This window comes from Heteronotia binoei, chromosome 7 (genome assembly GCF_032191835.1).
Source record: "Heteronotia binoei isolate CCM8104 ecotype False Entrance Well chromosome 7, APGP_CSIRO_Hbin_v1, whole genome shotgun sequence".
NCBI lineage: Eukaryota > Metazoa > Chordata > Lepidosauria > Squamata > Gekkonidae > Heteronotia > Heteronotia binoei.
The window spans coordinates 72,079,458-72,105,211 of record NC_083229.1 but is presented as its reverse complement, the minus strand read 5'-3'; the positions used below and the strand labels follow the sequence as shown (position 1 = coordinate 72,105,211).

At 43.7% G+C, this 25,754-nt stretch overlaps 1 protein-coding gene across 1 annotated transcript in view; it reads left to right on the top strand.

Moving 5' to 3' along the window:
* DTNA (dystrobrevin alpha) overlaps positions 1 to 25,754 on the top strand; it is a 297,236-nt gene that overhangs the window by 137,455 nt on the left and 134,027 nt on the right. The window contains exon 2 of the mRNA XM_060243836.1: positions 7,234 to 7,301. Within this exon, the coding sequence (XP_060099819.1) occupies positions 7,234 to 7,301 (68 nt within the window). The remainder of the gene's footprint in view (positions 1 to 7,233; positions 7,302 to 25,754) is intronic.

Below are 25,754 nucleotides of genomic sequence, written 5' to 3'. Positions count from 1 at the left end.
ACATCTGTGTTGTTGTCACTCAGCTGAACTGTGGATGGGGTTTGCATTAGGGTTAAAACATGGCCATGTGGCTGGATGTTCAATTGGATAGAAATCTCTTTCTTTGGAGCATTCTGCATGCATTTACAATCAAGGCAATAGAATTGAGCCAAATTGTTGGTGTCAGTATCTCCCATTCTTATCCACATTCATCTTCAAATTTCCTCTGATGTATGCAGAAGGAGAAATATTTACAATGATGTGCTCCATTGCAGAAAAAATATTTCCCTGCAGCTGTTTTTCTGACAGTATTGAGTTGATGCTACAGAAGGTGAAGGAAAAAAGGCAAGAAATGCCCCATGTGTAGGGAGCTCAGCTGCAGCTTACAACTGCAGAATTAATTTGCCCCTAGGACTTTGAGATCACTTCTGACGGATTCTGGAGCTCTTGGAGACCAGGGAGTATTTTGACAACTGTCACCATCAGTGAAGAAAATACATAGTGTGGAACTGAAGGAAATGTTTGCCACCAGCTTTCTCTAGCAACTATGTGTTCCTCTGATTTATAGGATGGTAGGAAGCATCTGAGTGCATTTTGGACTTCTTTTTTCCTAAGAACGTGAACAAAATTTCTTGCAGAATGCTGGTGTCCCATTTAGACCTATGATGTCCAATATAAATCTCCAGAGAAATAAAATCTCTTTCTGCAAGCCCTTGTCGTGATCTGCTGTCTGGGAGTCTAGTATTGCTACTGAAGTTGTGTTTTACTATTTGTATATTGGTATTCTGTTTATTGGTTTTGGCTTTTTAAAAATGTTATCTTAGGCTGCTTTTAAGAGGAGCAGCTATATCTTTTTAAAAAAATAATTGTGTGGTAAGGAAATCAGAACATCATGGTTGGTCTAAGATGGTAGCAATTTGACACCCATAGTTCATCCTCCCAGCTATTTCCCTTGACTTCCTACAGTGGGTGTTGTCTACTGATGGGACTGTCACTTATTCTTCTGCCAGTATCTTTAGCGGTATTGCGTTCACAGCACTGGCCCTCTCTGAGTGACTCTCTGGTCAGTTTGAGTTTGCAGACTGCATGGCACATATTCAGCCATTAAAAAAGAGATCAAGATGTGGTGTTCAGTGGGATTCTCTGTTACGCCTCTTTGTTCTTTACCTACAAAGCAAGCTGTCAAGTGAAAAGTGTTAGCGAACACTCTGTCATAGCACAAGTAGGTATGGCATGGAAGAAAAGAGGGGAAACATGAGAGATGTAGAAAGAAGATTAAGACCACATTGGGGGGGGGGTGTTAAAATGATATTGTGTTCCAAGTGATATATGGATGATACATTTATGTGTTCGAATGCCATCAAAACAGCTTCAGACAACTGAGCTTCCAGACAGATGTAAAATAGTGCTGAAATACCAGCTGCTGAGTTTATGGTATCTGAGGAGTCAAATCAGTAACACCTGATTCATCACACTGAAAAAACAGGAACTGGAGACATACACATAGTTAACCTAAGCTTTGAGAACACATGAACACATGAAGCTGCCTTATACTGAATCAAACCATCACTCCATCAAGGTCAGCAATGTTGCCTGTGTGAATTTCATAATTAAAAAAAAAGTTTAAAGAGGGAAAACAATACTATCTCTTTTTATTATGAATTGCATTGATATCAACAATGATATCAACAACTTTAGTCCTCTTTTTCTTCTTTCTTCTTTCTTCTGCCTTCTTTCTTCTTAATATATATCCTATATATCTTTATTCAAAAGTCACTCCTCATAGTCCTGATGTCTTCCTTTCTCTTCTACCACAGTATTCTACCACTCTTCAAGGAAGTGATGGCTGCCATACAAGAATAGCTAAAAACCACCACTTCCTTCTTTGAGCTTTCCTGTACCTTCAATATCAGCATTAAAATTCCACAATATCCTCTACTCCCTTTACCTTCTTTTATGTTCTGAAACTTTAATCCCAATCTTTTCCTCCTTTCACAAACCTTCTGCTACTTACTCTCACCAACCACTACTTTCTTCTACTCACAGTTCCTTTCCACGGCCGTTGCCATTTTCTTCCTACTTTCGATTTCAAACTTCACCATACATTCTGTCCTACCGCCATTTCAACCGCTCCTTTCTCCACACCCGATTTCACCACGTCCGCTCTTGAATCAAATCTTGTTCTTCCTCTCTTTCCTCTCTTGTTATTTCCTCGTAAGCGTCTTTCCCTTCCCTCCTCACATCAATTCAGACTCACGCTTTTGCCGTCCTTCGCCTCTTCGTTCCATTCTGTCTCTCCACTTTTCAGTCTCCCAGCCTCGCTCCACTCCACTCCTCGACTCCTCAGTCTCTCAACTCACTCCTCCGTCGTCTGTTCAGCCGACCTCGATTCACGCTCTCCCCATTGTTCACTTCTCCGTTCCGTCTCTCCACTTTTCGGCCTCCAAGCTCCGCTCCACTCCTCGTCACTTCAGCCTCTCAATTCACCCCTCCGTCGCCGCTTCTGCTTCCACCTCCGCCACTCCTTTTACATACACATTCCCTCTGTCTCTTCTCTGCTTCTCTCCTCTGCTCAGCCAGCGCAGCCAAACATATCGACAAAGTTTCAGACTTGAAAGTCCACTGCCCTACCAACTCCTTCCCAGCGGCCCAGTTAAACACTAGAGCGTTAGCAAGCTCCAGACGGAGGAAGGGCTGAGATCGAAAGGTAAGCCTCCGCTTCCCCTCCGGGTTACCTGCCAGCTAAGGGGGCACCATTTTTTAATTTTCCCCCTCAAAAAACATGTAGCTGTGGTCCTGCTGGACCACAGTGGGCTGGCTTGGGCTTGACCAGCAGCAATTCACTGAAGCAGCTGTTGGGTGGCAGTGGTGGCTCCCAGCTTGGCCTACCTGACCAACAGAGGCAGACTGTACAGGATCCTGGAGCCACCTTGGAAGGAGGGCTACCAGGCACAGGCACAAGTGTTGTCCTTTACAGGGCCTGCAGGTGCTGGCTGAGCAGGAGGGTGGGGCCATCCCAGGAGAAGAAGCAAGCCCCTCCTGCTAAACTCCTTTGTCTGGGGAAATATAGCCGTTCAATAAAGTATTCAGACTTTCAAAAATTGCACCAAAAGCATTCATATATATTCAGAAGTCTCAGCAGCTCATGGCAAGAACCAGGCAGAAGCACAATGGCAATTAAAGACACAGTACATATGTAACATTAAAGAATCACAAAAGCAAAAAACAGTCCACAGTGTTGCAGTTCACAGTCACTGCACCAGAATAGTATAGATACTCAACCACAAAGTATTGGTATTTACAATGAAGGCTTTAAAGGCTCTTTTTGATACAAATGAAGTTTTTCTGTTGCCAGCTCTCCTGGAGAGGACCAAAGAAATCTTTAAAGAACCTGTTTTTTGGTGTAAATTAAAACTTCCAGTTGCCAACTCTCCTGGAAAAATCCAAAATTGTCCTGGAAAGGTCTAGAGAGATGTAGTCCAGAATATCAATGCATTTCAACCTCATTTTTTAGTGGAACTGCAAACTAAAATTATGTGCAAGCTTCACTGCCACAAACAAAACACAATGAAAGATAGAGGGAAGACAAAAGATTGATATGTATTAGGAGTGTGGATTTTATGTTATATTGAGGAAAAAATGTTTAGAAGTAGGAAATCTGTTAGATTTGTTGCAAAGAGTGAGGTTTTACTATCAAATTTATGGAGAAAACTAGGTGCCTGATAGTTGGTGTTATTTTGCATAATCTGTGCATTGATATTTATTGTCAATGATATATTGGTTAATGATATATGTGGATGAATAATTCATGTTTCCGTATGCAATTAAGATGATCCCCAGAATTAACCAGACCAATCAATTCTCTCTCAGTGGTTTCAGAAAGGTTACTTGAAAGTAGTATAGTTTGATGAGCAGGGATTTTTTTTAAAAGCAGGAATGCACAGGAACGCAGTTCCAGCTGGCTTAGTGTCAGGGGGTATGGCTTAATATGCAAATGAGTTCCTGCTGGGCTTTTCCTACCGAAAAAAGCACCAGTGTTGAGCAATGAAAATTCATTTCAGAGAAATGTGTTTCCCTTTTCTCATAGAAACATTACATTTCTGGTTCACAATTTTAGTTTCATATTTCCCCTTCATACCCTATATATAAAGGGATGATTTTTTAAAAAAGTGATATTCTAGTCAGGACTATTGTTAAAATGTGTTTCATATCACAATATAAACACACATAAAATGTGTTTCATATCACAATCTAGATCCAGAATCTCAAAGTATACAAGGCTTATGATCCAGACCAACCCACTTCTGTCACTGATAGGTTATCTTAAAGTGAGTTTGGTTTCAATCTTTCCAGCACAAGGCAGGTCAACAGATCTTTTTGACTAAGTAGGAGCATAATGGCATAATGAAATCCTGTAGCCTGCCTTGTAGCAGCCAGACAAATGACCTAAGTGAAAGCAAAAGTCAGCATGCATTCTCTTGAGGAAAACGCTTTTGTCTCCATAATGCTTCTCATCCACAACTTCCTACTCTCTGCCCCTGGAGCTTTAGTAGATGTCATTGTTTTTCTGACCCAGTCAAATAACACAAATGAAATTAACCCAGAAGCAAGGGAAATGTAGCGCCTGGAGGAGCTATCATATGTGTTTTTCCTATTATAAAAAAACACACTGAATACAAAGAACATGTAAAATTGGCATTGTATGCAGGGGAGATGAAGGAATGTTAATGCTATTGCCATTATTATCAAATACGTTGCGGAAACAACAGAATTAGAAATACACATTAGATGGCATTATGTTTCTAAACTCATCTCAGTGAACAGCATTCTTGGCATTTCCTACTCAGATGAAGATGAAATTGATGCTGGCTCATGAGATTTTTCAATGCACAGAAAGGAGAAGTCTTATTCTATAAAAGATAAAAACAGCTATATTATATATTTTTACAAATTTGGAAATAAGAATGAAGCATAGGCAGTCTCATAAAGGTTTTAAGATCTCCTAAATCATTGCTTGATTTCTGGTGTTGAGAACACAAATGGAACCTGGTACAGCAGATTATACCACTGATGACAATTCTCCTAGCCCTCTCAAGGCAGGATCCTGCTGCATTTTAGCCAACTAAGGAACTGGCTTTCTGCTTGGCAAAATCCCCTAAAGCTGACCACACCTCAAGGCAGCACAAAAGACTCTATCAGAACCTTCATTCAGCCCTCAAGAAGCTTGCAAAGCAGGGAGTCAACTTTTTGTTACATACGTTTTCCTCAAGCTCTTTGCCAGCTCTGGGAGATCTCCACCTCTTTTCCTTTTTCGGGACAAGCCAAAGGGACCTTAACCTCCTTTTTAGGCTGTGGTCTGAAGGGAAACAAGTGGCCTGCTCCCTTACCCCCCCCCCCCCAGTGTAATAGTCTCAGAAAAGAGTGAGGACTTGCATAATTGCTGCTCCCTCATCATGCCTTGGTTCCATTGCAACAGGAGGCAATCAGTGATATGTAGAACTTCACAGGGCCATCTACTTTGTATATGCAGTAAAGTAAAGGGTAATTCTATTGAAACCTGCACTTTGGAGATATTCTAGGATAACTGGTTGGTTGCCATGTGGAACAGGCTGCTGAACTAGATGGACAACTGGTCTAGGGTTGCAGGTCTTACATGGCCACTTTGAGAGAAGGCTTGTTTGATCCATCAGGGCTCAATTGATGCTCTCGTTTTCTCAGCATTTATGGTGAAATCAAATGAAATTGAACTAATAGCAGACTTGGGACAAGACAGTATTTTCAATTCCAGCTTAAAAACTTCCAGAAAGCAGTCTCTAATGAGGACATACTGGGATGTTGTCCCAATATTAAGACAACATCTTGATAGCAAGAGATAAATCAAGATGAAATTTGATTTTTGTAATGTAATTGTTAAAAAACAAGGCCAAGTGTGGTACTGAGTTATCACACTTTGTATGAATTAATAGCCCTTTATCTTTTAAGCTTAAGTGTCTCATCTAGATGGAGTACAAACAAATACTTTAAGTGTATTGCAATTATAGGAAGACTCAGGAAAGTGCAGGGAGCAATTTTATGGCACTGTCAGAATATTAGTACTGAAATGTACAGCTGAGAAAGACCTCCTAGAGAAATACTTGCCATATGTATCCATTTTATAATCCTGCAATGCTAACGCTTGTGCTGTTCTATGCTGGCTTTGAAGCATCCCCGCTACTTATTGGAAGGGAGGGTGGCATGTTTGGGAACTTGCTAGTTACTATGCAACCAAGGTCAGAAGAGCTGGAGGAGATGTAACCAAAGGGTGACAACGAGCACCTGGGGTAATGACTGAATTATAGTGAACCCGCGCAAATTCCGTGCTTTAGCTTGGTGTGCTTGGCTTGAATTACAATGGTTAGGGTGAGGGGTTATAAGAGCAAGGAACTGGCGTGAGAGCCAGTTCTGACAATGCTTGTATCTGCCTATGATGCTGGAATAAAGATCTTGAACTTCACTTGTCTTTTCCTTGCCTCTGGGTCTGACAATAAGTAAGAATTGAGCCTAGGGTTGCCAAGTCCTCATTTTGCGTGCGCAACAAAATGATGTCACCCAGAAGTGACATCGTCAAAATGGCGGTGCGCAAGTGGGGCTGTTCTAGGCGTTTCTGAAAAAACTATGGTTTTCCCGGATGCTCTAGCCATTTGGGAGGTTAAAACTCTATTGCACCTATTGTACCATAGAGTTTTACCTCCCAAATGGCTAGAGCATCTGGGAAAACCATAGAGCTTTCCTGGAAACACCTAGAGCGGCCCCGCATGCACACCGCCATTTTGATGACATCACTTCTGGGTGATGTCATTGTGCTGGCAATGCAGAGGGAGGTTCCCCCCGCCGGCCCAATGTGGGCCGGTGGGGTGGGAACCTCCAGGGCGGGAGATTCCCCGCCTGGACCAGGGGCTTGTCAGCCCTAATTGACCCAGATATTAAAAAGTTATGAAAGAGAAATCTGAACTCCAGCTTAAAATGAGCAGTACTATGAATAAACTGGTGGCATAGAGTTTTACAAGTCTGAAGCAGTAGTTTCAAGCCGTGCAATGTTCTTTGGAGAAGACAGTGCAATGAAAAGTAGATGCTCTTGTACAAAATATAGAGCATTTGAAACAGAAGACTGAATAAATACTTATTGGCTATAGGGGGGAAAGCAGCAGACTGGAATAACTTGGCAAATTATTCCACTTGTGAATAATACTGAATATATGTTTTGTTTTCTACTAGAATGATTGAAGACTGTGGGAAAAGGGGAACTACCATGGCAGAAAGGAGGCAGCTGTTTGCAGAAATGCGTAAGTGCTGTGGCATTTGTTATTTCTTTGACCAATTAATGCTTTCTTGCAGAAGACAAACAAGAGAGAATGTAATGCAATTTGTAATTAATATTTCATGGGAACGTGGCCTGGGCTAGAGGTAGCTTCCTTCTACAAACCAAGGATTTGCTTTTAGTGGCAGGCACATTGCAAGTATACTTAACTGACACCACCTTTTTTGTATCTCTGGATATTTTTTTTAACTTAGTTTCCTGCCATTTCAGTTGCTGCTAAAGATCCATAATAAAGATATCTAAAATAATGCAAATATTAGTTAGAAAGAAAAAGCCTTTAAAAGGTCAAAACCACTAAATCTCAAAATTTTAAACACATGATGTTCACTTTGAGTGCCCTGATTCCATCCTGCCTGGTCTGCTGTCCTTCTTTTGACCAATATATCCTGTTAGAGGGTTTTCTTAACTAAACAATAGACTGAAATCTTCTTCAGCAAAGAATAAGAAATAATATAGTGAAGTGGTTAGGGTGTTTAACTAGGATCTGGGAGACCCAAACATAAAGGGTGGCCTTGGGCCACTTACATTCTCTTAACCTACCTCACAGGGCTGTTGTGAGGATAAAATAGAAGAGGAGAGAATGATGTATGCTACCCTGGGCTTCTTGGAGAAAAAGCAGGAGAAAATGTACTAAAAAAATAAGACAATCATAAATGCATAAATAATGAGAAAATATCTGTTTTCAATTCCTTAGCTTCAGTTCTGTGATTTAGAAGATGTCAGCCCAGCCCAGCTAGGGTTGTCAGCTTCAAGGTGGGGCCTGGAGATCTGCTTTTACAATTGATATCCAGCTGGCAGAGATCAGCTTCCCTGGAGAAAATGGCTGGTTTGAAGGGTGGACTCTATGGCATTGTACCATGCTGAGGCCCCTCCCCTCCCCAAACTGCACCCTCCCCTTGGTCCACTCCCAAAATCTCCAGGTATTTTTCAACACAGACCTGGCAACCCTAAACCCAGTCCTAGGAGACTGACACTAGTACATTCTAACACTGGCGCAGAGAGGGAAATGTGGAAGAAACATCCTTCAACAACAGGGGACTACAATGTATGGACCATGGGCCATATGCAGCCAGGTGGGATCCATGTTGTACTGCCCACATCAATTCCCAGTTGAAAGTTGGTATTCTGATCTTGCCAACCCCTGATTCCTTTTCTTCTTCAAAAACTTAACGCAACCTTGCTGGGACCCAGTGAAAAGTTTCAAGTGGGAAAGGATTAGAGTGCTGAGAGACAGTGTTATGGAACACCTTCCCCCCTTCCAACTCCATTCCATGGATACGGAAAGGACATCAGTGGGATGCAGAATATGCCACCTCTTAGCAGCATTCTGAGACACCAACCCTGGGAAATGTGCTTGTTGGATCTCAACGGCTTGCCATTGCAAGCCTGTGTGATGCAATTGAAAAATGTTCCTTCAGGTGTTGAAAAGCACCACTATTCTGATGCCTAATGAGGGCTTTTTCAGGTGTAACCTCACCATGGTCTTCCTCCCTTAAAAAGAAGCATTTATTACCGGTTCCACCTACTGAACCAGTTGCTCCAGCTTATTTAATTAACCAGGAAGGGCAAGTAATCGCATGGTCAGCTTCACCAGTTTCTGCATGTAACAGCACCCAATTAAATATAACAAATGGTAACTGGAGGAACATCCAGTGCCATAGTTAACATGGCATCCAACTAGGAATGAATTAAAATTATTTTATTCCCCCACTCCTTTTTCTTTTTCTTTTCTTTCTTTCTTCCTTGTTTTCTTTCTTTTTGCTAATGGTTCAGAATGGGCAGCCTAGGATTTTTCAGGATCCCTCTGGAGGTGAGAATGTATATACTATATGGGACAGCTCCATGTATATAATGCATGGATGTCATAGATGTAGAAGAGTATGCTTTCTTTGCTGCCATCACACTACTAAGTGGAGTCACCCATATTCCATTGAATTTGTCACTTTTCCTTCCCCAGAGCTCTAGTGTCAGTGCCCTGCTGTTTCACTTGTCTCAGGCTCCTTGATAAATAAAACATGATGAGTTCATGATCCATTCTACCATCCCCTTGTCTTCCCATGCATTTCCCGAGTTAGCTCTCCAGGGGAAGGCAGGCACATAATCTGTTTGAGGTATTTTTGCATTCTGGTAGGATTTAAATTTACCTGGTATTCCAAACGTCTGCAAGAATAGGGGTTTGTTAGATAGTCTGTCCACAGAGGCTAAAGGATCCAGATGGCTTCTTAATGGTTCTGAAGGAATTGCCCGTTGATATGACTGGAGTTCATTGAAAGCCTTACCTGACTTCAGAAATGGGGAGATGGGTGGCTGACATGATTGCACCTGGCTGCCATTTTCTGCTTGTTTGTCCTTGGTAAGCTCTTTGGTTTACCAAGGAGGATTTACATTGGGGAAATGTATGGGAGAAAAGGGTTAAGCATCCCTCTTCTCCAGCAAATGTCCTTGCCTTGCAAAACAGCCGTGTATCTCTGTTAATTTTTGTTAAAGCAGGTAACACAAAACACACTATATATCATCTAATTGCCCCCTTATTCCAGAATTTGAATATATGTGAAGATAGACATTTTCCATCATTTATCAGGGCTAACTGTGCTTCAGCAGAGGATGCTGACTAGAATATCAGGACCTCGGGGCACTGGAACAAATGACCTTAGAAGAAGAAGATGAAGATATTGGATTTATATCCCGCCCTCCACTCCGAAGAGTCTCAGAGCGGCTCACAATCTCCTTTACCTTCCTCCCCCACAACAAACACCCTGTGAGGTGGGTGGGGCTGGAGAGGGCTCTCACAGCAGCTGCCCTTTCAAGGACAACCTCTGCCAGAGCTATGGCTGACCCAAGGCTATGCTAGCAGGTGCAAGTGGAGGAGTGGGGAATCAAACCCGGTTCTCCGAGATAAGAGTCCGCACACTTAACCACTACACCAAACTGGCTCTCCTCCTTAGGTGGCTAGCCTTTTGTTTTCTGAATGTGCTGTTGACATACTGTTACTATTAGAGTTCATTGTTTGCTTAAACCTTTCCTCTCAGTTTATCAGCAATAATTTCATACATGGTATATATCAATTTCATTTGTTGTACAAAAATAAGATTTCACTTCAGTTTTGAAATTCAAGAGGAAGAAAGGGTTAAAAATACAATACATTCCTTTGAGTTGGCAGCTTTAGTGATGCCAACAGAGAGGGAGGCACTGTCTGATTACATGCATATGTTAAAAAGTGAATGTACCCACATTCAACTTCTGGCATATGCTATCTAACTGAAATATGGCTCTGTTGAATATGAAAATGCTAGCCAGCTCTTACAGTGTATTGCTTTACTACATCTGCAAACTGCCAACTATTATGGCATACAAAAGTGATTTTAAAAATTATCTTGCAAATAGAAAAATACAATTTCAGCAAGTTAAAAACCATATGCTGGTTTGCATATTATTAAATTGCTTGCTATTTGTTTCTCATCAGCAACTAGGTAGATTGGAAGTACTATGTAAAAAAAAGAAAGTATTTGTAGCCAAAATATGAATAATGACAAACCTACATTAACTGAGGAATGAAGCATAAGTAATACTTCTTTTGGATGCTCAGTATATGCCCACAGAAGCAGTGATTTTGTTTAAAGCTGCTCTTGCATTCAGTGATACAGCTGACTGACATACATGTTAGAGTCCTGATTTAAGAAGATTGTAAAAATACATAGTAATACAGTCTTATTTAACAGAGCAAAAGAAAATAATCAGCACAGTTTTTAAAGCAGTGGTTCTGATATTGAAATAGGTTGACCACTGGCCATCTATCTGCATAAGTCTTTTTGAAGTATCGCAAAATATTATAAGGTAAAAGAAAAACTATCTCATCATTATCTTTGTCTCTGTGTTTATATTTGCTGAGGAAAAGAAGCCCTGAGGTAGCATTTGATCAATAAGGATGCTATGCTCCAGCTCTAATCCCTTCAGCTGTAAGAAAGAAAAAATACTTTTTGTCTGTATTTATTGACTCCTTCCTCACACAAGCACAGCAAGATATCTTTCTCCCTTCTCTGCTAGGGGCTTCTGCACCATGTTTTCCTAGCGAGATTACTTAGACAATTCAGGGACAGCAGCCCCTGGATTCAGACCTTCTGTTCCCTGTTGACTTCATCCCCCTGATGAAGACCTTATAGAAGTGAAGGAGTAACCATGTCAAAAAGGACTAATAATGAACATGACTTTGTCAGATTTCCTTAGTGTTGTTTGTTTTCATGGTCATATCAGAAGTTATACTTGAAGTTCTATCTGACAGTTACAAATATTTCCTAATCTGCTATCTTTTTTTTTTTAATTTTCAAAAAGTGTTATTGGTTTTAAGCAGTAAAAGAAATGGGGAATGGAATAAAGTAAAAACGAAAACAAAATACATTCTGGTAGTATTTTGTATAGGAATATTTTCAAGAAAACTTAATTCTACAATATTTTCTTTACATAGAATGTCCCCTATTATTTTGTCTCCATTGCACAGGATCCATTTTCAAATTTTGTAGTATAAATCTTTTGTTAAAATTATCTAATAATTTTGACAACTCCAGTGTAGATAGATTTTATAATATAAAGTACAGAAAAAAAGAGGGGGGGAAAGTTCGCATCAGAGAATCTTAAGAGTCTTAAAAACAATTTTATTGGTAACATATGGTAATATATCTATTTCTTACATCTTTAAAAACTTCTTTTATCTACCGCATATATTACTTTTTACCCACCCCTCCCCCCGTTACTTGACCCCCGCCGGTGATATTTACTTAAAATGCAAATATTTAACAGTACCCTTAACTATTAAAACAAAAAATTATATTCTTCTTTTAAAAAAAAAAACTTAATCATTATCAAAAATTGTCTAATGTCTTTTTATTTTCCGCTCTTTTTCTACATATCTTCTAAACTTTTTCCACTCCGTCTTAAAAACTTCTAAATCATAGTCTCTTAATATTCTTGTTAATTTGTCCATTTCACTCCATTTCATAACTTTTATAATCCAATCCCATTTCTCTGGTATTTTTTCTTGCTTCCACAACTGAGCATATAATGTCCTAGCAGCTGAAAGCAAGTACCAAATTACAGTTCTATCTTGTTTTGGAAATTTTTCCATTTGTAATCCCAACAGAAAGGTCTCTGCAACTTTCTTGAATTCATATCCCAAGATCTTAGAAATTTCTTGCTGAATCATCTGCCAATACTTTTTTGCTCTTTCACAAGTGCACCACATATGGTAGAAAGAACCTTCATGTTTTTTACATTTCCAACATCTGTCTGGCATCTTATTGTTCATCTTTGCCAATTTTTTAGGAGTCATATACCATTTATACATCATTTTAAAACAGTTCTCTTTAATACTATGACACATCGAAAGCTTCATAGAAGAAGAAGATGAAGATATTGGATTTATATCCCGCCCTCCACTCTGAAGAGTCTCAGAGCGGCTCACAATCTTCTTTACCTTCCCCCCCCCCCCCACAACAGACACCCTGTGAGGTGGGTGGGGCTGGAGAGGGCTCTCACAGCAGCTGCCCGTTCAAGGACAACCTCTGCCAGAGCTATGGCTGACCCAAGGCCATGCTAGCAGGTGCAAGTGGAGGAGTGGGGAATCAAACCCGGTTCTCCCAGATAAGAGTCCGCACACTTAACCACTACACCAAACAATACTTGTGAATTCTTCCACAAGTATTCCCAAGTTTCCATCTATATTTCTTTATTTACATTAATTGCCCATTTAATCATTTGAGATTTCACTACTTCATCCTTCGTAGACCATTTTAAAAGTAATTTATATATTTTTGAAATTAATTTTTCATTATCTCTAAGCAGAACTTTTTCCATTTCTGTTTGTTATTTTCTTATTCCTTCAATTTTGATATCATTATCCACCAAGCTCTTTATTTGTTGCATTTGGAACCAATCATATTTATTATTCAACTCTTCAGCAGTTTTCAATTCTATTTTGCCACTTTGTATTTTTAATAATTGATTATATGACAACCACTTTTCTTCACCTATCTCAGCCGTTATTTTTATTACTTCAGCTGGCACGATCCATAACAGTTTTCTCTCAACTTCATATTTCCTATATTTCATCCATGTACTTAGCAAATTATTTCTTATGTAATAGTGAGAGAAAAAACCATCCATCTTCTTTTTTCCATAATACAAATACGCGTGCCAGCCAAATTTATTTCCGTGACCTTCCAGCACTAAGAATTTTTTTGTTTAACGGTGTTATCCATTCTTTTATCCACACTAAACAAACTGCTTCCTGATATAATTTTAAATTCGGTAGTTGAAATCCACCTCTCGCATCTGTCAAAATTTTCATGTTGATCCTTGGTTTCTTCCCAGCCCACACAAATTCTGAAATTTTCCTTCACCATTTATCAAATTATTTACTATCTTCCACAATGGGAATAGTTTGAAACAAATACATTATTCTTGGTAGAATATTCATTTTAATTGCAGCTATTCTGCCCAGCAGTGACAAATTAAGTTTATTCCATTTTAACATATCTTCATCCATTTTACGCCATAGCTTCTCATAATTATTTTTAAACAGATCAATATTCTTTATTGTTATCTCCACACCTAAATATTTTACCTTGGAGGTGACTTCACAGCCCGTTAGTCTTTGCAATTCTTGTTGCTTATTTATTTGCATATTTTTGCATAGAAGTTTTGATTTTTTTTTATTAATACAAAGTCCTGCCAACTCCCCATATTCTTGTATTTTGGCTAACAACAAAGGTGTGAATTGTATGGGGTTTTCATTTATAAACATTATATCATCTGCAAATGCTCTATATTTGTAAGTAAATCCTTTTATTTTTAATCCTTCTATTTCTTTTTCTTCTTGGATCTGCATCAGTAATATTTCAAGAGTCATTATAAACAACAATGGGGAAAGCGGACAACCTTGTCTTGTACCTTTGCTGATTATCATATCTTCTGTAAGATCTGCATTTATACATAGCCTTGCACGTTGTTCAGTATATATTACTTTTATCATTCTTACAAAGCTTTCTCCCAGCAAACATTTTCTCCATTACTGCAAACATAAAGTCCCAGTTTAAATTGGCAAATGCTTTCTCTGCATCCGCAAAGAATAATGCTACTTCCTTTTCTGGATGTCTTTCATAATATTCTACAATATTTACAACAGTTCTGATATTGTCTCTTATTTGCCTTTTGGGAAGAAACCCTGCTTGATCTTCCTTTATAAAATTTATCAAATGTTGTTTAAACCGTTCTGCCAAGATTCTTGTATATATTTTATAGTCATTATTTAATAGCAAAATTGGTCTGTAATTTTTTACATTCGTGACATCTCTATCTTCCTTAGGTAACAACGAAATAACAGCTTCCTTCCAGGTGTTTGGTATTTTCCCTTTTGTTCTTATCATGTTCATCAACTTCTGTAATTTCGGTGTTAACTCATCTTTAAAGGTTTTAAAATATTTAGCTGTATTTAAAGGTTTTTAATTTAGCTGTATTTAAAGGTATTTAGCTGTATTTAAAGGTTTTTAATATTTAGCTGTATGTAAAGGTTTTAAAATATTTATCTGGCCCAGGCGCTTTTCCATTTTCCATTGCATTAATTGCTGCTTCAACTTCTATTTTTTCAATTGGATCATTCAAAACTTTTTGCATATTTTCAGTTAAGGGTTCTATTTTCATCTTTTGTAAATACTCATCCATCTTTTATTTATTTATTTTAACACCTTTCAACAACTTGGCATAGTACTTTAAAAATTCTCTTTTTATTCCCTCTTGGGTAACCACCTCTCACCTCCCCATCTACCAGTTTTATTAATAATTTTATTTTCTCTCTTTTTCTTCAGTTGCCAAGCCATATACGTCCCAGGTTTATTTGCTCCCTCAAAAGATTTCTGCTGCAGTCTTTTCAAGTTCCATTCCAATTCTTTATTTAACAAATGTCTCATTTGCGTTTGTAATACTGTAATTCCCCTTATAAGTTTCTTTTCCCCTGACCTTTTTCTCAACTCCCCTTCTTTTTTCTTTATTTCATTTTGAATGCCCAACAGCTGTTTTCTTTTGTTCTCTTATCTTTATTATTCTCTGAGAGAGAGAATCTTAAGAGTCTTGATAATCTAAGCAGGCATAAAATTTCCTCCAATATTTTCTTGCTTCTTTAGATTTCCCAGCTAACTCTGCTGGGATTTCCAACTCTGCTGTTTCCAGAACTTTTCCCACCAAATCCATTTTCGTGGGAATTCCCTGGGTTTTCCATATCTGTGCCAAAAGAACCCTAGCTGCTGTATTAAAATGAGCCAACAAATGTCTCATCTCTTTGGAATAGTCCTCCGGAAATATATTCAATAAAAATAGTTCTGGTTTGAAATGAATCTGTGTCTTCATGATCGTCTGTAACATTTCATGTATTATTTTCCAATAGACTTTCAGAATCTCACATGTCCACCACATATGATAAAAGTAACCGATCTCTTTAGTACATTTCCAACATTTATTGGACATATTAGTATACATCTTACAGAGTTTCTGTGGGGTCAGATACCATCTTTAAAACAACTTATATAGATTTTGCCCCCCCAGTCGGAAAGAAGAGACAGACACAAAGTGTTGGGTTTAAAACCGGGCCGCTTTATTAAATAATTAATTAACCTGTAAACTGGCAGGGATGAGACCTAACCAGGACAAGCCCTGGGGTCACCCCCGGACCCCGCCAAAAGGCGAGCCACCCTGCCCCCAGCACAAACCCGCCGTATTCAGGTTGTAACTGAGCGGCCAGGCCCCAGCCATTCTCCACCTGGGCTAGCATCAGTCCCCCATGGAAAGATCCGCCCAGGTGAGGCTCTCCGTGATCTGCATTCCCCGCACTGAGCCATGTAGCCCATCTGCGGTTCCTACAGACCACCCGCACCAATGGTGCAAGGCCATAGGTGCTCCCCTGCAAACCCTGTGGCCAAAACATCCTCCAGCCTGCGACCAAATAAAAAACTCCCTCAAATGAACACCTATCACTATAAGGCAGTACAAGGTAGGCGAAAAACAACTTCACATGGGCCAATTGTGTGACGATGAAAAAATTCCTACCTGGCCCCTTAAAAGGCGACTGGTTGAAACCTGTACTGCCAAGGGAGGGCGGGCGGGCAGAGAGCCAAACAAGACTGCCTGAGCTCTGGGCGGGGGCGGGGCTTATATAGCCCCGACGCCACGCCCAGAAGTCGACCCGGATACTCCAGGGCCGAGCGGTCTGTTGCTCCCTCCATCCGAGGGGGCAAAGACGGCCCCCAGCCTGAAAAGCCGGCTTGGCTGGGAAGGGCTGGACCTTGCCCCCCCAGTCAGAAAGAAGAGACAGACACAAAGTGTTGGGTTTAAAACCGGGCCGCTTTATTAAATAATTAATTAACCTGTAAACTGGCAGGGATGAGACCTAACCAGGACAAGCCCTGGGGTCACCCCCGGACCCCGCCTTATCCAAAGGGTGAGCCACCCTGCCCCCAGCACAAACCCGCCATATTCGGGTTGTAACTGAGCGGCCAGGCCCCAGCCATTCTCCACCTGGGCTAGCATCAATCCCCCATGGAAAGATCCGCCCAGGTGAGGCTCTTCGTGATCTGCATTCCCCGCACTGAGCCGTGTAGCCCATCTGCGGTTCCTAAAGACCACCCGCACCGATGGTGCAAGGCCATAGGTGCTCCCCTGCAAACCCTGTGGCCAAAACATCCTCCAGCCACCGCCAATGCCAAGCCTCTACTTAGGCATTAGCGCCCCAATGGACGGCCCAGAGCCGACCGCAAACCCTGTCGTATCTCATTGAAAAAAGGCCCGGTTACCCAACTCTGAAATGAACCCCAGCCAGCCAGCCTATACATGGCCGGATGAGGGAGAGAAATCCCAAGCCATTCTCCATGGCTTTCTCCAGGGCCCTACTGGCCTTGCGGCTAGCGTGCTCTAAGCTCCCAAGTGCAAGGGCACCTCCAACTCCTACCTGGCGATCTAGCTGCCCATACTAGGACCAGCCAAAGGACAAGCCCTAGGGTCACCCCCGGACCCCGCCTTGTCCAAAGGGCGAGCCACCCCGCCCCCAGCACAAGCCTGCCAGATTCGGGTTGTTGCTGAGCGGCCAGGCCCCAAGCCATTCACCACCTGGGCGAGCATCAATCCCCCATGGAAAGATCTGCTCGGGTGAGGCTGTCCGTGATCTGCAGTCCCCGCATTGAGCCGTATAGCCCATCTACGGTTCTTGCAGACCACCTGCACACTTGGTGCTAGGCCATAGGTGCTCCCCTAAAACCGCCCAGGTGGAGGACAAGATGTGCAGACGAGGTGCCCTCCTCTCTCCGCACTGAAATGGCCTAATCCCAGGCCAACACAGACCCTGACGACCCAGCCATTCTCCAACAGCCCCATTGCTGAAGCCCAGCTGGGTGCCTGTTGGGGAGCGCCCGGCCTGATGAGCCGCCCGGAACACCTTGCTGTGCCCGCAGATGAGGATACGATGCCTCTCACTACGAGCCACAGCACCTGAAAAACAGAAAATTGTCAGAACAGATAATGACCAACCAGCGAAAAAACCGTCGCCCTCCAAAACTACCTCCTAGGCGACCAACGGGTGCACCTGTTGTTTTTTTTTTACAAAGCTGCCAACCGCCACAGGCCAACCAATTTTGTAATGCCCCGGGCCTGGGGCGCCTGCCCCGCGGTATCGTTCATAAACTACATAACCAACTCGCTAAACATAGCGCCGAAAAAAGGGGGAGGGTCATCAACGAGGCCGCATGAAACAGAGCAGCCCCGAAAGGGGGACTGTGGGGGACTGTATAACCTGTGCCACGGGACCGGCCAACTATCCAGCCGACCCGCGGTACCCCCAAATGCCCAGAATTGGGAAGCCGCTCCGTCGTATGCCCCTCTACAAGTGGGTATCCTTCGCCAACCCATGAGCTTTACTACTAAAGGCCAACTCCACCAGTCGGCCCTCAATAATGCTCAACCCCAGACCTCTCTCTTTCAAAACACGCAAAATTGCCTAATATGAGCCGCCGAGATTGGCCAACCATCATGCAGCGTAGCGGTTCCTTTCCACCCGGAATTGGGAAACCGCTCTATCCTGAACCCTTCTGGTACTAGGCGCTAGAGCCAGTTGAATGTCCCTACCGGCTTCAGCTTCCCAGATTACCAGAGATCCAGGGGCAATTGACTCATAGCGTCACCGAGACGCCTCAAAGAAAAGGCCCTACCGGATGCCCCCACTCTGCATGCAAAATTAAGGTGACCCACCACCCACTGCAAATCAAGCAGCGAAACCTTGCGCAGTCTCATCGGGGCCGCCAACCAGGCCTTAAGCTCCGTTACTTCTGTCTCCGGCAGCCAAGAAGCCTGTTTGTGTGAGTCCAGTCAAATGCCTAGAAAGGCAAGCACCGAACTGTGCCCTTCAGTCTTCTCATGTGCCAACGGTACCCCCCACTCGATGGCTAAGTCCTGAAAGGAAGTTAACAGCCTGGCGCATTGCCCCGTGCCCACAGGACCAACAAAAAGGTAGTCACCCAGGTAATGCGCTGAATCATTAAGCCCGGTCCAGTCCCGCAGCGCCCACTCCACAACGGAACTGAAGCGCTCGAATGCAGGGCAGGATACCGGGCAACCCCTCGGGAGGGCAATCTGTATAGAAGGGCGCGATCCATATAGAATTTGCTCTGAGCAAAAAAGCTTGAAATCCTCGGGATGCACAGGAGCTTGAAATCCTCGGGATGCACAGCAAGAGACGAAATGCGGACTTAATGTCACATTTCGCCATCTTGGCCCCAACAGCCCAACCACGCACTACTTTGACCACCTGGCCAAAGGAGTTGTACCGCCCTGAGCACAATTTCATGGACGGCGCCCCTTTTGGGTAGGACAAGTAATGAATGAGGCGATACTCCCCAGGCGCCTTCTTAGGCACCACCCCCAGGGGAGATACCCGCAATGTGTATACAGGCGGCGTATCAAAGGGGTCCAAGGACCCTGCCCTCCTGATACTCCCTGGAGATCTTGGCCCTGACTATGTGCTCAAGACCTACCCTGACCGAAGGTTAGAAGCCAAAACAGGGGGCCCCCAGGCCCCTGATAGGGGATCCTAAACCCAAAAGAAAAAACTCTATCCACAAATATTGCCCGTCCACTTTACATGGGTATATTCTCAATAAACCATTGAGTACCCTCAGCCGAATGGGACTGGGCCCCTTTTTCGGGGTCTTATTGACTGGCGCCATCGCAACCGAGGCCCTACCACCAGGCCGAGGCCTCGACCTGCTGCAAGCGGAAAGGGCATGAGGCCCGCTACAAAGTGGGCATTCGAGTTTGAACTTGCAGGGCTTTCTGGGGCGCACTCCCCTTGAAGCGAACTCCCAACGTAACAGCCGGGAATGAACCGGCTGGCCCTCCATGAGGCGGGCCCTTGCATAAAGCTGCCGTTGTTGCTTCTGTGCCAAGAGTCCGCCATCGGACCTATCCCCCATGAGGCTTTGCCGGGGACATCAACTGCGGCAAAAGCTGCAGGCCAACCTGGTCCCATGGCAACCCCGGGTTGGCGGCGGCCCTCATGCGGAAGGCCTCGCCATATTGCAGCCATGCCGCACCCAGTAAATAATATCCATGTAATGAAACAAAGTGGGCGGCCCTAGCAATGGCGCCCGCATAAAATAAAAAGCCGGGCAACCAGTTTGCCCACATCCTATCCACCCTTCAAAAATAGCCCTGGTGGTCTCCCCTCCAAGTACCGTCCAGGGCTGACCCTGCTTAGCCTCTAAGATCTGATGAGACTGGGCACCTTCAAACCTGCCTCTCAGCCTGCATTTTAATTTTTCTTTTCCCTTCTCGACGAGCACATCATTGCTCTTCTTTTTGAGCTCTCTATAAAGTAGGCCGAACCCGTCTACCTACTCTCCACGAAGGATTTTTTTTTAAACAACTGTTAAATGATCTCCCAGAGGAAATAAGGTGTCGCCATATGGGAGTATGTGCAAAAATATACTGGCATAAGGATTTGGAGGGTAAAAACCACCCGCCTCCTTGCCCCCTTGGTCACATCCTTTGTATCTGCGCATACTGCCGCCCACCCCAAGGCAGAACCCCCTGGGGGGGCGGCACTGTGAGAACTGCAGGCGTCACCACCAGGACCGCCCGCTGACCAAGGGCCTGGAAACCAACGCTACCTAAACCAGGCCTTTGTGGGGCGGAACCTGCAGGGCCCAAACCCAAGGCAGCCGCGAACCCCAATGCATAGCGGGTGTTCCGGACTGCCCTGCACCCCAAGTCCCTCCCCCCGCCCCTGGGGGAAGGGGAGGCACCTGAATAGGCCCCCAGGCCACCCCGATGTCTGCTGCAACGATACCTTACCCCCAAAATCCGAGGGTGTCCCAACACCGTCCGGAGTCTGGGGTACACTACCTCCATGCACGCCGCCGATCGCCTGCTCGCCTGACGGGCCTTCGCCCGGGCCGTTATCCTGTTCCGGTTCCGGCCATGGGTCCGGCCCCGCCACACCACCCTATAAGGCAGACATGCGAGCCAGCATCTCCCCTCAAAAGTAAAACGCTTCTACCGCCCCGAAGCGCGGCGCCGCCCCTCCCATATGGGAGCCCCAACAGCGACCCTCTACTGTTGTAATGCCTCCAATTGACTGATGATGGCCAACTGGACTCGCTCCCCTTGTCCCTGCTCCTCAGCTGGACCTGGACCTGGCTGCAGACCCCGCCCACGAGACGGGTAGGCAGGCAGCTTACCCATGGACCCTCCTTAACCCATCTTGGGTGCCATAGTGTTGCCCTTACACCAAGCGGTACACACAACGGTGACCAAGATAGCCCACACAGCAACCAAGCAGTCACTGAGTGATGCTAATGTGAGCCACCCAAACCATGAAAGGAAGGGTGGAGGCAGAATAAGGCGAAGCCGGTCCCAAAACGGCCCCAATGCATGCCAGCCGTCACAATACCCTGAGGAGGGGGAGGGTGGGTTCACTGAATAGTGTTTACCAGCCGAAATCAGTATGGTAACATATGAAGCTGCCTTCTACTGAATCAGCAGCGGCTCTCCAGGGTCTCAAGCTGATGTTTTCCACACCTCTTTGCCTGGACCCTTTTTGGGAGATGCCAGGGAATGAACCTGGGACCCCCTTCTCACCAAGCAGATGCTCCACCACTGAGCCACCGTCCCTCTCTACAAAACCCAACTGTGGCTCTCCAGGGTCCCAGGCAAAAATCCTACCCCTTGCCTGCTGCCTGATCGCCTCCACTGTCCTAACTTGTAACTGGAGATGCCGGGGATTGAACCTGAGCTCCTCTGCCCCACTAACCCACGGAATCTCCCACATTAAGATGAAATACAATTAAACCTCTAGCCCCAAGGGGAAGGAAACCCAGTCCAGCCCTGAGCAACAGCCCAGCCACCCACGGGCTCAATAAACTTGGGGGGGGGAGATGACTGGCGGCAGAAAAGTGCAGGAAAACCCAGCCCCAAGCACTGCCCTGTACTCCCTTTGACAAGGAGAGCTCCTACCCACCCTGGCCTGAAGGGTGGGGGGTGGGGGAGATGTTAAATGCCCACAAAGGACCCCCCCCGTGCCACTTATTGCCACCAAAAATAGCCACACAAGTGGCCTCGTGCGGCAGACAAAATGGCCACCGCGCGCGCTTTTCAGACCCCCCCAAGGCTTAAAATGGCCACCACATGCGAACCCCGCCGCCGCGCATATCACCCAGTCCTGAAGGACGAAGATCAGCTGGCCAGTGCTTGCGCTACACCCCACCGCCCAGTCCTGAGGGACGAAGATCAGCTGGCCAGCGCTTGCGCTGCACCCGCCGCTCGCGCTCCGCTGCCGCCGCGCCAAACCGCTCCAAACCGCAGCCGCACGTTCCTCGGCTCCCTCAGCCGACGCTTGCAAGGCCCGTTCTCCTTGCGATCTGCACGTGGCTCTCCAAACAGAGAGCCAAACAAGACTGCCTGAGCTCTGGGCGGGGCCGGGGCTTATATAGCCCCGACGCCACGCCCAGAAGTCGACCCGGATACACCAGGGCCGAGCGGTCTGTTGCTCCCTCCATCCGAGGGGGCAAAGACGGCCCCCAGCCTGAACGCCGGCGAAGCCGGCTTGGCTGGGAAGGGCCGGACCTTCTTTGAAAGTTACTGACCTAGTTAATTTAACATTAAGTTTCCATAGTTTCTCCCAGTCTTCTAATGCTATATTGTAGCCAAAGTTTTTTGCCCATTGGACCATACAGTCCTTTACAACTTCATCTTGTGTCTTCATTTGAAGTAGATATGCATATATTTTGGAAATCAACTTTTCTTGCGGTCCCAACAAAATTTTGTCAAATACACGTTGCTCTATAATAAACCCTATCACCTTATCTTTGGCATATCTAAATTCAATTTGCATTCTCGACCACCAATCCATTTTAATATCCACATTTTCCAATTCTTCTTTAGTTTTCAGTTGGTTGTCTCTTCCCAACAAGTCTTCATATCTGTACTTCTGATTTGGTTTTAGGAGGTTTGGATGTGTAAATGCTTCTACTGGAGACACCCATCTTGGAATTTTTTGGTAAATTCTCATCTTTAACCATGACCATGTATGATACAGAGATTTTCGAAACCAGTGATTCTTAAAATAGGAATGGCCTTCGAGTCTTTGATACCACAAATATGTGTGCCACCCCATAGTTAAATCATGTCCTTCTAATAGCATTTGTCTCTTGTCATTTAAAAGTATCCAGTCTTTTACCCATAAAAGTACAGTTGCTTTGTAATATAGCTGCCAATCTGGTAGGCTCATGCCTGCTCTTAATTTGGAATCCTGCAATGTCTTTAATTTAATTCTAGGTTTCTTGCCTTGCCAAACATATTTAGCAACCATCCTGTTCAGTTCTTGAAAAAATCCACTATTTAAGAGTCCTAATCTGCTATTTTATATGGGAGTGCTGTTATTTTGAAAATATCAGAAATCTATGTGATATAGTATAAATACTTGCTCCCCCGGTGAAAAGAAAAGCAAGATATGGGTTTTTCCCCTGCTGCCTGTTCTTTCAGAACAAAGACTGACTCCACATTACTGAACTGCTTTCCAAAGGACTTTCTTCAACTTTCTTCTGGGACTCATAATCTTCACTGGGTGATATTTTGAACACATACTGTAGTTCAGTGTTCTTTCTGAGTTAGTTTGAGTGAGCTCACAGGTTTTTGGCCTCTGGCTCATACATTTTTGTCATAGTTCAGGAAGGAATGGCACCAGAGCAAACTAATTTCTGCAGTAGCCAAATCACTTGCTCACAACATCAGTGCCAGTAGTTTACAAAGTAGAATTTTTGCACACAAGACTGCACAGCTTAGAAGGAGCATTGCTTTAGATCACTTAATCCATATTACTTTGCCCTTATTATTCAAGACTCAGTGATTACTCTGTGTAAGAGGATACAATCTTATGTATGTAAGTGTTGTCAAATCAGGAATGCAACTGTGTTGTTGTCATTTGGATGGAATGAGGGTTCACAATGCCCTGGATGATTATCTGTTTTGAAACAGAGTCCATTGCTAAAAAAATTTTTGAGCAGCTTTGCTTTGCAGAGAAATGAAAATAAATAATACAAGTATAGTAGTGTACTAAAACCTATCCCCTTATTTCAAAAGAATGGGTTATGTAGGGTTGACTCAGGAAATATCTGGGGACTTTGAGGGTGGAGCCAGGAGACTTTCCCATTCCCTAAATAAATAAATAAAAATACAGCAGTGCAGTTCCCCTGAATACAGTCTTCATTTCCTCATTCTCTTTTTTTGCCTATCCTGGCAAGCAGCATTTCCACTAAATGAAAGTTACATTTGTCATACCCCCAAAAGTTCTGTTGTTAGGCTTTGGAAGCATGGCTTTTTTAAGGGACATGCACACACACTCACAGAGCAGCCAAAAGAAACAGAGTTTTGCAAGCCTACCCTTTTATGATCTCACTGGGGTAGTGTCCTCACAGGAGTGACTGAATATAACAATCTGCTGTATTTCAACCAGCTTCTTCAGACAGGAACAGGAAAGGAGAGCAGCCTGGAGTGGGAGTTTTCCTTCATCCCATAATCAGGTTCTTTCATATCCATTTTACTATAGAAACAACTTCTGAAGCAAATGCAAAACAGAGGGACTCTGCTCTCTGCCTTTCTCACAGCTTTACACACTCATGGCTCTGTCTGCTCGCCCTGCCTCCTGCTTTCCTGCTGTTGAGATTTAAAGGCACACACACATTCCAAAACATAAACAGTTGCAAGCATCTTCTAAGTCTGCCAAGGTTTAAAGGCACATGGTGTCTGTTGGGGCAGGGCTTTCCCCTACCGGCCAGCTGGCTGGCAGCAGGGAGGAGCTTGCAAAACTGGGGGATCCCCCACTGGGACCTGGGACTGACAAGCCTAGGATTATGAGGAAATGTATCGTTTTAAAAGAAGGTTTTCTTTGTGAAAAGACATGAGATACGTCGCCTATTACTAGGGATACCATTCCCCATGAGCTGTTGCCCACTGCCAGCCAACTGGGTGGGGGAAATTCTGCATACTATGTGTTCACCTGGAAGTGATGCCTGCACATCAGTGACATCAGGGGAGTGATACTCTGCTTTTTGGGCAAAACTCTATGGTTTGAGGCCAATTTTACCATAGAGTTTTGCCCCAAAAGCAGAGCATTGCCCCCAACATTGCCAATGCACTGACATTGCTTCTGGATGATGCCAGCATGTTGAGTGACATCCCTGACCACTCCAGGAATGCCCCCCCCCACTGGAACCTGGCCATTCTACTTAATACTTGTCATTTGCTATGAGAGAAACACCTTGGCCTACTGAATTCCAAGAGCTCAGCAACATCACCAACGAAAGGCAGAAATTCTTAATCTGTAAGGGTAAACCATCTTGTGAGAAAATTAAAAAAAAACTTTTAGGATGAGATACTAAATAGTTCAGGGTGGCTTCTGCCTGGAACAGATGGTACCCAGGCAGGCAGTTGCTAAAAGGATCTAGTCAGGTACTTGGCAGATGGGGATGAGGGAAAGTAAGGAAAAGTAACATGGGGGAGGGGGGAGACATTCATTTTCCCCTTAAATAAGTTCAGGTTTGGGATTTCAGATTTGTATCCATTTGTTCTCTCTGCTGTAATCATAAAGATGAAACAAGCAATATTTAGTTTTCAGGTCCTTTGATTAATTTCTTGTTTCAGATTTCCTAGGTATATGAATCTCAACCAGATTTATCTTTTTTCATTTGTTTTATTTCCATTCTGTTATCTTTGACTCATAAGAGTATCAGTTGACCAATACCTACTTATTGTCCATGTGTGGCGTTATCTGTGGATTTTTTTCTTCTGCAAAAACTTATATTTTATATATATTTATATTTTATATATTTGCTTG